Genomic DNA, 16,700 nt, shown 5'->3' on the forward strand with positions numbered 1-16,700 from the left:
AAATCGGACAGTGTGGTTAGATAAAGGAGAGTCTGGTCTTTAAAATGCTGTGAAATAGTCATATGTTTGAAAAATTGAAGTTTTTGTATTTTTGAGGAATTTGTAATTCGCGCCACGCCTATCATTGGATATTGGAGCAGGTGTTCCGCTAGCGGAACGTCTAGATGTAAGAGGATAAGGTCTAAAAATAGCAGATCCGTATCACACTGCGTGAGGCGGGTTGCCAGAAGGTATATTTAATTTAAAAATGTAAGAGATTGAAATATATACAAAAAAAGACGAAAAATAAATACATTTACACGGGACAATGACAAACACGTCTGCGCTGTTACGCCATCTTTGATGAAAGATGTTTTGTGCCACGGAATCGGCACATCGAAAATCTCTTCGCCACTATTTTGCAACCTGCATGGCGCCGCGGTCAGCATTTTGGTCCTAAAATAAAACGGATATATATTTATTTTATTTGTGCCAACTTTTTGGGACAATTTTGGTCACAGACGAACAAGTTCCCTACCCATCTTGTTGAACTTTCCAATACTCTATCCTGTCATCGGTGCCTTTTAGCCATATTTGGCCATGAATCCACTTGGACTCCACCTTCTTGTGAACACAATAGAACTGCAATTACCTGTGAAGCAAAGCATTCTTTGTCCACAAATTCTTTCATTTACTAAACACTCTGAATATGCATGTGATGGTAATGAGGACCTGACTACTTGGGACTTTATGGAAAGCTGTGTCTGGGTTCTGTAATGTGCCTCCTGGGTGCTGTACATTAGGAGTTTGGCGCTGTGTTAGCCAGATGGTGTTTGCTTAGCCTAGCCATGCTAACAACACAGTTAGCGGTACATGCGCCAAGCCATGGCCCTGACCTTGCTATAGACTGACAATAACAGTCATTACAGATGTTTTTTGTAAGAAAATTGTTACAGCCTGATTTTAAAATTTGATTACATTTTGATTTGTTGGTCACTGGCCTACACACAATAAAACCCCATAATATCAAAGTGGAATTATGTTTTTAGATTTTTTTTTTGTGAAAACAAATTAGAAGCTGAAATGTCTTGAGTCAATTAGTGTTCAACCCCTTTGTAATAGCAAGCCTAAATAAGTTCAGGATTAAAAATGTGCTTAATAATAATTTGAATGGACTCACTCTGTGTGCAATAATAGTGTTTAGCAAGGCACTAATATAATACTGCAAGAAATGTGGCAAAGCAATTACATTTTTGTCCTGAATATAAAGTGTTATGTTTGGGGCAAATCCAATACAACACATTACTGAGGAACAATCTCCACATTTTCAAACCTAGTGGTGCTTGCATCATGTTATGGGTATGATTGTCATCGGCAAGGACTAGGAGTTTTTTAGGATAAAAAGAAATGGCATAGAGCTAAGCACAGGCAAAATCCTAGAGGAAAACCTGGTTGTGTGCTTTCTATAAGACACTGGGAGATGAATTCACCTTTCAGCAGGACTATAACCTAAAACACAAGGCCAAATCTACACTGGAGTGCTTACCAAGAAGACCGTGAATGTTCCTGAGTGGCAGGTTTACAATTTTGACTTAAATCTACTTGAAAATCCATGGCAAGATCTGACAATGGTTGTCGAGCAATATTCAACAACCAATTTGACAGAGCTTGAATATGTTTTTAAAGAATAATGGGCAAATATTGCACAATCCAGGTGTGGAAAGCCTCATCCAGAAAGACTCACAGCTGTTACAAAGTATTGACTCAGGGGTGTGAATGCTTATATAAATGAGATACAGTATTTCTGTATTTCATTTTCAATTAATTTGCAAAAATGTCTAAAAATATGTTTTCAATTTGTCAATTTGGGGTATTATGTGTAGATGGGTGAAAAACAACAACAATTTAATCCATTTTGATTTCAGGCTGTAACACAACAAATTGTGGAATAAGTCCAGGGGTATGAATACTTTCTGAAAGCACTATAACTAGCTAGCCAAGCCATAGAATGAGAATTGGATTGGCAATAGAAATTGTGAAAGGATGGATCGAATGTGTCCTGGGAGAGCCAACATGGCATCTAGTTTCAATTAAAACCACTGCTTTCACGTTGGCCAAATGGAAACAGTCTCTCTGGCTGTCAGTGTGGCAGTGTGTCAGTGTGGCACTTCCTGTGGTAATGGACAGGTGGCTGAGTCATCCTACCCCTCAATGCGTGTGTGATGGTTTGTCGTGGTTTAATCCCTGTAATCCCTGGGCCTGTGTGTGTGTTTGTGTGGGAGTGGGTGTTTGAGTGAAGGTGACAGCTGTGGCTTAGGAAGACCTGCTACTGCATCTCAGATCATTCAAATATGACACAGAAAAACGTGGACCCGTCCTTCATTCTCTTTACATTTTTACATTTTAGTAATTGAGCAGACACTCTTATCCAGAGCGATTTACAGTTAGTGCGTTCATCTTAAAATTGCTAGGTGGGACAACCACATATCACATACAAACTACACTTTAAAGTAAAGTAGCTGAGAGGGGCTGAGCGGGAGTTGCGTTTGAGCATAGCCTGAAGGTAGGGAGGGGTAGTTCCTCTTGCTGTTGTGTAGGAAAGCACTCTTTCCCCCTGTCTGTCTCCTTTCTCCTACTCCCCTTCTCTCTCCCTCCTTTCTATCGCTCTCATGCGTTTATCTGATGGTGGAGATTGACAGATCTGTGTTGCAGGGAGGATCTAGCTCCCAGCCATACAGTACAGTCCTACAACAGTAGCCAAAGCTAAAGTCAAAACCACTGAGCCCATGTAATGGAACTACCAAAGACTATTTAGATAAACAAAGCTCTTTGAACTTGAACTTCGTTCGAGGTGGAGTACACTGTCACACAATGCATCTAATATAATGAAACTCTTATAGAACGACAATAAGCACTGTATTTATTTATTACGTTTATTTAAGCAGTGACAATGTACATCAAAACATACGTCTCAGATGTGAGAGGTGATGTGTTGTGTCAGATTTAGCTAACAACTCATTTACATGTGCAGTTCCCGGGCAGGTGAATATATAAACATTATATCCAACAGACAGCATACTGGGGTAGATTTGCTTTTAGCCAAATCCTTTTAGAGCAAGCCAAATTTCATGTTTTGAAAAGTTATCCTAGATCAGGATTCATTGTTTGAATGTAAGATGGAGGTCAGGACATACAGACACATTTCAAAACAAGTCAAGACATAACCTGTAAAAGTCATGCAGTTAATTAGTATTAATTAGTTTCTCTTCTCTCTCCCATAGGGATGATGAGCATGCTCTGATCCTGCAGTACTGCCAGACCCTAGGAGGGGAGGTGTCTCCCTGCAGCCAGCCCCAGAGCCCTGCCCAGATCCTACAGGGCGTGGAGAAAGAGGAGCGGAGAGAGCTGGAGCGAATCATCCAGCGTCTGGAGGACGAGCAGTGGTACGGGATAGGTTGTCTTACCAAAAGTGATGTCCAGTGTCTTCTTCTCATAGTTCCTCATCTCTTCTCGCTCTCTCTTTACCCTAGACAAACGTTCACACACACACACATACACACTGTCACCTAAGGCTGTCTCAGTCAGCTCTCTCTCTCTCCCCCTCTTTTAAGTGAATGGAGGTAGTGTAAGGTCAGCGATGACTGCATTCTATTGTATTTGGAGCTGCTTTGTCTCTCTCGCTGTCTGAGGCAGTGGCTGTGTCTGTGATTTAGCTCTGCTCACAGTCTGCTTTATGAGCCAGGCTATAAACGGCAGCTAAATTAATACAGTCAGTCTGGAGCCTACGGCTCTATACACACAGATAAAAACAGGGCCAGGACCTCTTTGTACAGTGGCTTTAGATAAGATTTCACTGAGAAACAGAAGGGGTAGAGGGAGATTCTAGTAGTACTATTGGGCTCATCATACAGTATGTGTGGGCACGATTGTGTGGTGACTGTATGTATGTGTGTGTGTGCTTGTGTGTCTGCATGTGTGTGTGCGTCTGCATGTGCAGTGTGTCGGACTTCTGCATCTTCCTAAGCCTATCTCTGTGTGTCTCCCCAAGGACCCTGCAGATCGAGTATGAGCAGCTGAAGGAGCAGCACGGGGGTCAGCGGGGGCCTGGCTCTGTGGGGCGCTGGGACCCTGAGGGGTCATCTCACCCCAGGGGTCCTGACGAGGCTGAAATGCTGGCTGAGGCCAAACTGCTCCGGCAGCACAAGGGCCGTCTGGAGGCTCGCATGCACATACTGGAGGAGCACAACAAACAGCTGGAGTCCCAGCTCCACCGGCTCAGACAGCTACTGCACCAGGTAGGGAACACACAGAGGGACACATACAGTATACACACACACAAACACACACCAACTCAGACAGCTTGTTAGTGCAATATGTGTGTTGATAACACACACACAGAGGCAAACATGCATGTTCCAGCTGTGGCATTACTTCTATTGCACTGATCATGCAACAACAACAAAACATCCTTCTTAGCCTAGAAAGTGTCCTTGTTTGTTTTATAACTCATTCCTATAAAGTTAGAATCTGATCATATTGCAACCAGCCTCCTAATCCCTCCCTTTCCAGTAACCAATCCTTTTATCATCTGTGAATGCCTCGCCTGATGCTCAGTAAAATGGGATGATTTTTAGGTGTGTGGAAATAAAAGCTCTCCAACCGAACAGAGTCAATCAGAGCAGGTAAACGGCAGGCAGGTAGGTATTGACTCAGGGCCCTGGAGCTGAAAGCAGAGGCAAAGTATTAAGTAACCTCAGCCTGGGGGAGATAAAGTGACTCAGCTGATTTTTAGGGTATTAACTTACATCTAGACGTTCCGTTAGCGGAACACCTGCTCCAATATCCAATGATAGGCGTGGCGCGAATTACAAATTCCTAAAAAATCCCAAAACTTCAATTTTTCAAACATATGACTATTTCACACCATTTTAAAGACAAGACTCTCCTTTATCTAACCACACTGTCCGATTTCAAAAAGGCTTTACAGCGAAAGCAAAACATTAGATTATGTCAGCAGAGTACCCAGGCAGAAATAATCAGACACCCATTTTTCAAGCTAGCATATAATGTCACAAAAAACAAAACCACAGCTAAATGCAGCACTAACCTTTGATGATCTTCATCAGATGACACTCCTAGGACATTATGTTATACAATACATGCATGTTTTGTTCAATCAAGTTCATATTTATATCAAAAACCAGCTTTTTACATTAGCATGTGACGTTCAGAACTAGCATTCCCACCGAACACTTCCGGTGAATTTACTAAATTACTCACGATAAACATTCACAAAAAACATAACAATTATTTTAAGAATTATAGATACAGAACTCCTTTATGCAATCGCTATGTCCGATTTTAAAATAGCTTTTCGGTGAAAGCAAATTTTGCAATATTCTGAGTAGATAGCCTGGCCATCATGGCTAGCTATTTTGACACCCACCAAGTTTAGCCCTCACCAAACTCCGATTTACTATAATAAACATTTTCTTCACGAAAAAGAAACTCGAGGAGACGGGTGATATGGAGGGCCGAATGTACCCCTGTCTCAGAAATTCCGTGACATATGTCTCCATAGCCAACGTTTCCTCTTGTGACAATGGGTACATGTGACTCCTGGGAAGTGTAGCGTTTACCTGGAGTTTTATCACGCAATCCCCTCGTCGATGAGGTGGTAATCGGGTCGCCCTCTTTTTACAGAAGGCGATAGCCAAATCGGCATATTCAGAGGAAACCTGGTCTGGACTCTCCACCGTCGTCGCACTGATGGAAACTCCTTTACACCTGCCTGAACACTCCTCTGACCACCCTCTGAGAGCCCCCTGTTTCCACGAAATATCAGGATTGTGATTGGCCAGCCAGGGAATCCCGAGCACCACCGGAAACGCAGGCGAATCAATGAGGAAGAGACTAATCCGTTTCCCATGATCCCCCTGCGTTACCATGTCCAGTGGCACCGTGGCCTCCCTGACCAGCCCTGACCCTAATGGTCGGCTATCTAAGGAGTGCACGGGGAAAGGTTGGTCCAACGACACCAGGGGAATCCCTAGCCTTAACGCGAGCCCACGATCCATAAAGTTTCCAGTGGCGCCTGAATCGACTAGCGCCTTATGCTGGAAAGAGGGAGAAAACTCAGGGAAAGTTACAAGTACAAACATATGACCAACAGGGAGCTCTGGGTGAGGTTGGTGCTTACTCACCTGGGGTGAACGAGGAGTGCTCCGTCTGCCATCCCGATTCCCAGAGGAGCTCCCCCAGCACCGGTCGGCAGTGTGTCCTCTCCGACCACACCGGGTACAGGAGGAGCCGCCTCCTCCGGTTCCCCTCAACGCGGCCCCCCCTAGCTCCATAGGGATGGGAGCTGGAGGGCCTGGAGGTGGAACCAACAGGGCCTGGTCTGGTCGCCCGCGGGCAGGTTGTCGAGACGAATGGACATGTCAATTAGTTCATCCAGTGAGAGGGTAGTGTCTCGACAGGCTAGCTCCCGGCGGACGTCCTCCCGGAGGCTACACCGATAGTGGTCCATCAGGGCCCTGTCGTTCCACCCCGCTCCAGCAGCCAAGGTCCGGAACTCCAGAGCAAAGTTCTGTGCGCTCCTCGTCTCCTGCCGCAGGTGGAACAGCCGTTCACCCGCCACCCGGCCCTCCGGTGGGTGGTCAAACACGGCCCGGAAACGGCGGGTGAACTCGGGGTAGTGATCCCTTGCAGAGTCTGGGCCATACCACATTGCGTTGGCCCACTCCAGGGCATGTCCCATTAAGCAGGAGACGAGGACGCTCACGCTCTCCTCTCCTGAGGGCGTCGGACGAACGGTAGCCAGGTACAACTCCAACTGTAGCAGGAACCCCTGACACCCAGCCACCGCTCCATCGTACTCCCTGGGGAGAGCCAGGCGTAGGGCCCCGGGTCCGGACGCCGGAGGAGGGGTAGCTGGTGGAGGGGGAGTTGGTGCTGGGGATGCGGTAGGGAGGCCACTCCTCTCCCATCGGTCCATCCTCTCCATCATTTGATCCATCGCTGAACCGATTCGGTGGAGAATGCTGGTATGATGGAGGACCCTTTCCTCCATCGATGGGAGAGGAGGTGCGGCTGCTCCTGCTGACTCCATAATGCGGTGTGGGATTCTGTCAGCAATTTCTAGGAGTGGTGGTAGGAGTCAGGCGCAGAGAGCAGAGGTAAGGAAAAATGCGTTTATTCCTTAATACAAAAAACGGTCGACGCCAACAACCGGCGTGAATAGCGAAGTGCCCAAATAACAACGGGTCCACATTACGCATACAAAACAACACAAGCAGATCGCCAGCACATCCAACAACAAAAACACTCTGACGAAAATAATCCCGCACAAACCTGGGCAGGCTAAAAAGGCTTAAATAACCATAAATCAAGAGACACAAATAAGGAACAGGTGCAAACAATAAGACATACCAAACGAAAAGGAAAAAGGGATCAGTGCCGGCTAGTAGGCCGGCGACGACGACCGCCGAGCGCCGCCCGAGCAGGCAGGGGAGCCACCTTCGGTGGGATTCGTGACAATAAGTTATTTGTGAATAGCTAAATACAAGTAATCTAATAACAAGAAACAATTTGATTTGATCAGAGTGCAATTATAAAACAAAAGTTATCAATAGATGATCTTCTTTATATTTTGTTACTATGTGCTGGGACAAGCAAGAATAATGTCACTTACTTGATAGACAGGTGTCCATTCAGTCCAGCAGGTATGAGGTGCTTCTTCCAGTTTTATTTTTGGGATATGGAGCAGGCTCTATAACTCCAGGATTGATGAGCGCAGAAAAGACTTTGAGGTTTGTTACACAATCTCTGGGTGTGCTGCTTTCTTTGCTGTATATATCAAGTCCCACTCTGTGCAGCACAAACACTCATCGTTGGTTGCCATGGGTTGACAAGCCCCGCAGTTGCACCACCACTCCCCCTCAGACCTGGTTCTTGCCACCGCTCCTGGTAGCTCGGCTACAGGCTCCGCTGATTCAGCCTCACTCTGTGTTGCTCAGCGTCGAATAAATATGGCTCTGTATTAAAAAAGATATCTCAAAGTCCGACATGATTTATCAAATGTTATGATGATTTGCCAATACGAAGAAAGCTAGCTACTTTAGCTACTACAGTACGCAACAGCTGGCTGTCTCCTGGGAGTTTTGTTTACAAAACCCCAGCAAGCCTTGCAGGAAGAGAGCGCAGGCAGAACCCAAACTAGTCCGTAAATGAGGAAGTTGATAGAATCTTATTTCTTAAATTATCAGTACAATTAACACATTTTTTAAATATTGATAACTATGTATAGCTTTGTAAGACTTTAAATGACCAACCACCCAGTTTAGGAGTAGTAAGAAGAGGAGAAGCTGGCTAGTAGATGCCCATATTCTTCCAGGAATTCCGCTAGGCTAATGATATGCTACCTTCAACTTCCTTCAAATTGCACACAGAGACATAAAAAACTGTATCCATGATTTCGCCTGTAGAAAATTACCCAAAATACCAATGTAGGCCTTTGAATCCGAATCAATTGTAATAAACGATAAACAACAAAAAATATATTTTGTACTGCATGTTTCAGGTTTTATTAGAGAGCTCTGTGTAGTCAGTGCTATTTTCAGTGAACCCTACAGACGTTGTGTGAATGCTCTGGAGACGTTTCCATCACGTTAACCTTTAATACAGCTGGGGACTGAATAGGAGTTAGGAGACGAGACAGAGATTGTACAGACGGGGAGGGAGGAGAGGAGCGAGGGATGGGATGGGATAGGCAGGCAGGCTAATTTGATTGTCTCTGGAAAGCTAAGGGGCATATTGGACTAGATAGTAAATGTCAGTGGATATCAGATGCCCTGTTCAGTGTGCGTGTGTGCGTGTTCATACATTCATGCTTTTACTACATTGATGAACTGTCAAGTTTGCTTGAGGATCCTTAAAAACATGTTGAGTATGCTGTCTTACTGTATTAACTTTGTTTATTCCTTTTTATTGGTATTCTGTCTCTCTCTTTTTCATGGTATGCCAAGTAAACAACATGGATTCTCAGAATTTTCTAAGCCAGTTCCCCATGAAATAATTGTACTTTTTCATGACTGAAAGTCATCAAATTAAACTGACAAGAATCCAAACCCTTGGATATTTAGCTGAACTCAAAGACAGGGAGTGACAGTGCTTGACACAAATTGGGACAGGGCTATAGACACATGTAAATATTACTACACGTGATGACATATTTTATCCCAGCCCCATCGTGTCACACTGTGTGGTATTTCCTTGTATGTGACTGATGATTTCTATGCAGAGCAATATTTTGTTTGATGCCTTCGCAAGTGAAGTATGCCACTACAAATAATGAAGAGTGAGGACTCCATGTTTTAGTAATGATGCTTGTCCTTGTCTCTCTCTCTCCCTCCCTATTTTTTACTTTTCTTTCTGACTTTGTTCATGTTTTTCTCTCAATACTTCTGTCCGCCTCTTCTCGTCTTACTTGATCCTCAATCCCTCCTCTTGTTTTTTTCCCCTCCTCCCTTGTCCTCTTTTCTACTCCATCTATCTTTCATCATTTTTCCTCTCTCTCAGCCGGAGATGGACTCCAGGGTGAATGGAGTGTCGTCCCCCAGCATGCAAGAACAAAGGGCCCTCACAGAAAACACAGGTCGGTTACACACACACACACACACACACACACACACACACACACACACACCACACACACACACACACACACACACACACACACACACACACACACACAGTGTGTTAAACTGTTGTTTGTGTGTGTTTCAGACGAGCTGTTGTACCATCCACACAACAGAAGCTCTGACCTGGCAGACGTCTTGGAACAGCTCAACAGCACTTTTCCTGCGTGCAGTCGTAAAATCCTCTAACTCTACCTCCCTCTCATCTTTTCTCTGTTTACCTCCCGCTTCTCTTACCTTTTCCTGGGCAAGAGGAGTTTAGTTAAAAGTAATCTACAGGGTGCTGTGTGGGTATCAATACTGGTTTACTGCTCAACTGGCAGGCACAATGGCTCAAAGATTTCAACAATGATCTCAACAACACTAATAGATAATAAACTCAGCAAAAAAATAAATGTTCCTTTTTCAGGACCCTGTCTTTCAAAGATAATTCGTAAAAATCCAAATAACTTCACAGATCTTCATTGTAAAGGTTTTAAACACTGTTTCCCATGCTTGTTCAATGAACCATAAACAATTAATGAACATGCACCTGTGGAACGGTCGTTAAGACACTAACAGCTTACAGATGGTAGGCAATTAAGATCACTGTTATGAAAACTTAGGACACTAAAGAGGCCTTTCTACTGACTCTAAAAAACACCAAAAGAAATATGCCCAGGGTCCCTGCTCATCTGCGTGAACGTGCCTTAGGCATGCTGCAAGGAGGCATGAGGACTGCAGATGTGGCCAGGTCAATAAATTGCAATGTCCGTACTGTGAGACACCTAAAGACAGCGCTACACGGAGGCAGGATGGACAGCTGATCATCCTCGCAGTGGCAGACCACGTGTAACAACACCTGCACAGGATCGGTACATCTGAACATCACACCTGCAGGACAGGTACAGGATGGCAACAACAACTGCCCGAGTTACACCAGGAACGCACAGTCCCTCCATCAGTGCTCAGACTGTCCGCAATAGGCTGAGAGAGGCTGGAGTGAGGGCTTGTAGGCCTGTTGTAAGGCAGGTCCTCACCAGACATCACTGGCAACATTGTCGCCTATGGGCACAAACCCACCGTCGCTGGACCAGACAGGACTGGCAAAAAGTGCTCCTCTCAGACGAGTCAAGGTTTTGTCTCACCAGGGGTGATGGTCGGATTTGCGTTTATCGGCGAAGGAATGAGCGTTACACCGAGGCCTGTACTCTGGAGCAGGATTTGGAGGTGGAGGGTCCGTCATGGTCTGGGGCGGTGTGTCACAGCATCATCGGACAGAGCTTGTTGTCATTGCAGGCAATCTCAATGCAGTGCGCTACAAGGAAGACAACCTCCTCCCTCATGTGGTACCCTTCCTGCAGGCTCATGCTGACATGACCCTCCAGCATGACAATGCCACCAGCCATACTGATCGTTCTGTGCATAATTTCCTGCAAGACATGAATATCAGTGTTCTGCCATGGCCAGCGAAGAGCCCAGATCTCAATCCCATTGAGCATGTCTGGGACCTGTTGGATCGGAGGGTGAGAGCTAGGGCCATTCCCTCCAGAAATGCCCGGGAACTTTCAGGTTGTAACGCCCTGGCCATAGAGAGGTTCTAGGTTTCTTTTTCTATGTTGGTGGTTTTCTTTGTTTCGGCCGTGTATGGCTCTCAATCAGGAAGAGGTGTAGATCGATGTTGCAGATTGAGAGTCGTACATAGGCAGCCTGTTTTTCCTTTGGGGTTTGTGGGTGAATGCTTTCTGTTTAGTTTGTTAAAATCTTGTAAGATGAACACATCCTCCGCTGCACCTTGGTCTCATTCTGACGACGGCCATTACAGATTCACCCACCATAAACGGACCAAGCAGCGGAGGAAGGAGCAGCACCAGGAGAGGAGCATTATGGACTCCTGGACTTGGGAGGAAATTTTGGACGGGGCAGGACCATGGGCTCAAGCTGGGGAGTATCGCCGCCCGCAGTGGGAGATCGAGGCAGCGAGAGCGGAGAGACGATGGTATGAGGCAAGGGAGCGCAACAGGCACGAGAGGCAGCCAGGGAGTGTGGCAGAGCCAGGATGGAATTCTGGGCCAACTCCCCGCACTTACCGGAAGCAGCGTGGTACTGGTCAGGCACCGTGTTATGCTGTGAAGCGCACAGTGTCTCCAGTGCACGCACATAGCCCGGTGCGCTATAGGCCAGCCCCCCGCAAGTGCCATGCGAGTGTGGGCATCGAGCCAGGGCGGATTGTGCCAGCTCAGCGCGTCTGGTCTCCAGTGCGCCGTTTCGGTCCAGGCTATCCTGCGTCGGCTCTGCGCACTGTGTCTCCGGGGCTCAGTTCGTCCTATGCCTGCGCTCCGCCCGTGCCGGGCAAGAGTGGGCATTCAGCCTGTAGTAGGGGTGGCAAGCCTACACACCAGAACTCCAGTGCTCCCCCACAGCCCGGTCTATCCTGTGCCTCCTCCTCGGACCAGGCCTCCAGTGGGGCGACACTGTATGGAATCTTCTCAGGTTTTTGCCTGCCATATGAGTTCTGTTATACTCACAGACACCATTCAAACAGTTTTAGAAACTTTAGGGTGTTTTCTATCCAAAGCCAATAATTATATGCATATTCTAGTTACTGGGCAGGAGTAGTAACCAGATTAAATCGGGTACGTTTTTTATCCGGCCGTGTAAATACTGCCCCCTATCCCCAACAGGTTAAGTTTGCTGAAAATAAACGCAGTTGACAGTGAGAGGACGATTCTTTTTTTGCTGAGTTTACTTAGTTTATGCGCACGTGTGTGTGTGTGTAGGAGCACTGTTGGTGCATGGAGAGGGTCAATATTGTGTTTTTCCTCACAAAGTTGTTTCTGTTTTTTCTTGTAGCTTCAAGCCTCTCCTCGCGACCACAGGTAATCTATAATTCTCACCCCTCTGCATAATATCCGTAATATCCGTTGCACTCAGGATCTGATAGGAGGAAATTAGCTCGAGCTCATTTCGTAAAGGGTGAATGTGCAAATGAGAAAAACAGGTATACTGTCACTAGCTACTTGGCATGCATTCCAACTGTTCAATGAACTGAATGTACAAGAGATTCAGGCACTCTCTGGAGGAGAATGGCAGTTTTTTGCTTATCAAGGGCAGTAGATAAGGACAAAGGAGAGGGAGTAACAAAACACACAGAAAATAAAATATATCACTGAAATGTACTTGTATATGGAGGCAGAGATGGATTCTGAGGCGCTGTAGACCAGCAGCACAAGTTTACTGCTGTTACTCTAATTACTGTATAGTCTTCTCTATCTCTCTCTCCCACCCTCTCTCTCTCGCCTAATAACATCTCAGCTCATCTCAACTCTCCCCATTGCCTTTACAGTCAGTTAAACCATTTATTTGTTACGTAGTAGTCTTTGGCCGCTCCTTCACAAGAGCCTATTTCTTTTCCCTCTCCAGTATTTTCTTCTTCCCTTGATGTCCATTATGCTAGCCAGTGCTATCTGATTTTTTTCACATATTTAATTAAACCTGGGTCAGTTTTGGTATTTATGTCCTCTTAATATGCACCCATAGTCAACACACATTTGCCACTTCTCTCTCTTTTAGTCCCTTCTTTCTTATCTATACTGATGGGTTCTGACTTCTACACTTGAAAATATGAAATATCCTTATTCATGTCACTGAGGGAGAGAGGGGAATGTAGAATGACAAAAGTTGAGAGAAATAAGCTTTTTGTGCATATGGAACATTTCTTGGATTATTTCAGCTCTTGAAACATGGGACCAACACTTTACATGTTGTGTTCATATTTTTGTTTAGTGTAACTCCATTAAAAGTGGTTCTTGTAGGTTTCTCTCACCCCAGAGTGTGGTTGAATAGGTTCAAATGTCCATTCGGATTCCAGTCTCTTGTTCCTAGGAGACCCCGGTGTTACATTTAAAAGCCTATCCCAGAATTCTTAGTGCCCAACTGCGTCCCTTATGTCTCCTGTCTCCTCTCTCTAAATGGGTTGTGAAGGGCTTGAGAGACTGCCAGTCTGTTTGCCAACATGCCCTGATTGCATTTTAAGAGCCTCTGATACTTTATCTGCTGATGAGCGTGGTTTATATCAAAACACAGCGAAATATATTTATTGTCTACGCATCCCTGAACTCTCATTCCCTCCCCATATAGAAATAACTGGGTAGACACATTTCATTTCATTTTTTCTTCTTTTGGAAGAGTGTATTTGCTCTGCTTAATGTGTATTTTACCTCAGTGATTATTCTGATCATTTTTGACATGTCTGACAACTTTGTTTAGTATAGCTAATTTGTGTGCATGTGTGTGCTCACCAGTGTGTGTGTGTGTTTGTATGTGGATGGTCTGATATGTAATGTGTGTGTTTTATCTCTGTTTTCAGGTGATGTGAGGACCCTCAGAAAGTTCCTTTCGGAGAGACAGAAACATTCCCAAACACACAGCTTATACGCTCTCCCTCGCTTCACTTTTCTGGAGGACAGACGAAGAGCTAGAGCCCCTAACAAGAGAACTCCCTAAAACCCAAAGACATACAGAACTTTACTGCTATTAACACGTCGTCGTCTAGTACTATGCAAAATATACATTTTATGAACTGTAGATTGTACCTAGAGTCGGTTAAACATTTGTCAGTGATTTGTAAGAACATGCCGATTGTTATGGAGTTCGGGGGCTTTGTATAAGAGCATATGCTTTTTGGGGATTTTTTTGTTGCTTTTGTTTTGTTCTGCTTTAACTGGGAATCAAACTGTTTACATTGTTGTTATTCCACTGCTCCCCTCTGCTTGTACCCTACTGCCGTCATCACGATGGACATGTTCACTGTTTTCTCTCTGATTTGGGAACGAGAAGGCCCAATTTAAGATTATCGCCTCAAATGATCATTTTAGACAATCGGCTCTGTGTCAGTCCTTGAAGCTTCACGTTTGTTTTGAAAATATTTTTCCTCTCTTTAAAGCGTTAATAATGCTTTTCTGTCGGAGTTGTCATGCCGGCTGCAATTGCAATGTAAACTTAACCCCTTCTGTGCCTATACAGTTGTCATTCCAAGTGTGGCAGACTGGTTTAACGTTGTAGTAATTATGTTGGATTGTTGTATTAAGGTGAGATAGTGAAAACAATCAATTAATTGAACTTAAAGCTGTTCAGAAATAATCGGGTTTGTAAGTGGCAATTGTGTAGAATAGTTTTATAAATCGATGTAAAAAAAATAAGAAAGCCATGATTGCCTTGCTGCCTCAGACACAAACACCTTTTCATTTGCGTGGTCTGTAACTTGTTTCATTTCAATTTTATTGTACTCATGACAAGAAAACAAACCTGAAAAACATTCTAAGTGTGTTGCTTATAGATGTGTACTGCTTTGGGGAGATACCTAGTAGACAAAACACATTCTATTACTTTACCACCGATGGGTCTGTGGCCTGCTGCCCCTCATCAATATACTGTGTCTGTATGTGTTGATTTTCCCCTGTCAGACCTCTAGCACTGGTCTCTCTCAGAGTTATGCATCGTGTTTTGTGCTTTGCTATCCTGTAAAACTTGTTCGTTTTAATAACACTACTATAACCTCCTCCAACTATGTCCTTGGACTGATGATGATAGAGATGATGATGATGATGGTCTTTCCTGAGGTATGTAGTATAAATTGACCACACTACATGTAATATGGCTACATATGTTGTATTCTAAATACATTTTTATAACAGCTGTTCTTTCTGTGGACTCTTGATTCAAGGACTTATTAACAATGTGTGCTTCCCCAGAATTATACATTTGGTCTGCTCTACAAGCCGGCAACTGTGTGTTAGTCTTATAATACAAAACAACAAGTGCGAAAAATTGCGAGATCCTTTATGGTGTTGTTTGCCGTACAAATGTCCAACGTATGTTAAACAGTTAGGCAATCAAGTGACATTCTGAATACTGAATAGTGTCATTAGGATTGTTGTCAGTTTGTCACAGACAACCCAGTAGATATTACTTTCTAATGTGAAGCATTCTATCACCATTCATACATTTTTTAAACAAACACATATGTAAAGTTGTTTACCCACCCTCCTTGTCTCATCAGGAAAATATTACCCAGGATTCAACGCCATCCCATGGCGGGCATCCATAACGGTTATGATGAAAATGGTCCTCGTTATGATCAGAAATCTGCCACGTCGCCAGGCGCCCAGCGCGGGCTTCATCATTATTATTTATCAAAGAAATTGATTGCACAGCATGAGGTTCTGTCATTATAGTAATGTTACCAGAGGAAGGCGCTGAGAGAACAAATGAATGATGGGAAGTAGTTAGCCAACAAACCCAGCTTCCTACCTTCCGCATGTAGTCCTCTGTTACCCCATACTACGCTAAAAACTTATTTCACCAGATCATTACTCACATGCAGAAGCATTCATCACTTATTCCTGTACACCCTTTTATTTAAAGAGTATATGTCCAATTAATGTTGTTGGAGGTGAGATTCATCTTGGTCATATAAATGGCGCTAAAACTGTTCATGTATGCTCATTGCTTTGTACACCATCTGTATTATTTTTTATAGATTATTTTATCAATCACTTCCTTCTTCCCTTCAAATCCTCGTCTTTCCTTTCTTCCACCTAATTTCTGTCTCTCCATCCCTCCTCCTTTCCTTCCTTCCGTCCTTTCTAAGGTTATCATGACACATCCTAAATGCTGTCATGTAAAAGTGGTGGTGGAAACCTAACCCCTCACTTAATTTTGCTCACCAGCATAGTGCTCAGCCAGAGAAAAGGAGTATTCAGACTTTAACTGTACTCAGACCAATCCCTTGATCATTTTCTTCATGATGATCTTGATCAGATCTATTTGTAGAGCGGCCAGCATGTACCCCAGAGTCACTAATTAGTTTAAGTAGTGCAGCTAGAATATCTGCATGCTGGGCAAGTGTGAGCTTTATTTCATCTCCAGTGGCACTCGACTGGTCAGCCTTCCTCCTACACTTCAATATTTGTATATTTAACCTTTTTTTCCCTGGTAAGTTGACTGAAAACACATTATTTACAGCAACGGCCTGGGGAATAG

At 44.4% G+C, this 16,700-nt stretch overlaps 1 protein-coding gene across 1 annotated transcript in view; it reads left to right on the plus strand.

The window, feature by feature from the left end:
* Positions 1-15,354, plus strand: part of LOC106571754 (utrophin) — a 193,925-nt gene extending 178,571 nt beyond the window's left edge. The window contains exons 20-25 of the mRNA XM_014145173.3: positions 3,261-3,422; positions 4,028-4,274; positions 9,559-9,634; positions 9,766-9,852; positions 12,510-12,535; positions 14,026-15,354. Coding sequence (XP_014000648.1) covers positions 3,261-3,422; positions 4,028-4,274; positions 9,559-9,634; positions 9,766-9,852; positions 12,510-12,535; positions 14,026-14,034 — 607 coding nt within the window. The 3' untranslated portion in view covers positions 14,035-15,354. The remainder of the gene's footprint in view (positions 1-3,260; positions 3,423-4,027; positions 4,275-9,558; positions 9,635-9,765; positions 9,853-12,509; positions 12,536-14,025) is intronic.
* Positions 15,355-16,700: the final 1,346 nt, after the last annotated feature.

This window comes from Salmo salar, chromosome 15 (genome assembly GCF_965601325.2).
Source record: "Salmo salar chromosome 15, fSalSal1, whole genome shotgun sequence".
In the NCBI taxonomy this organism is placed as follows: domain Eukaryota; kingdom Metazoa; phylum Chordata; class Actinopteri; order Salmoniformes; family Salmonidae; genus Salmo; species Salmo salar.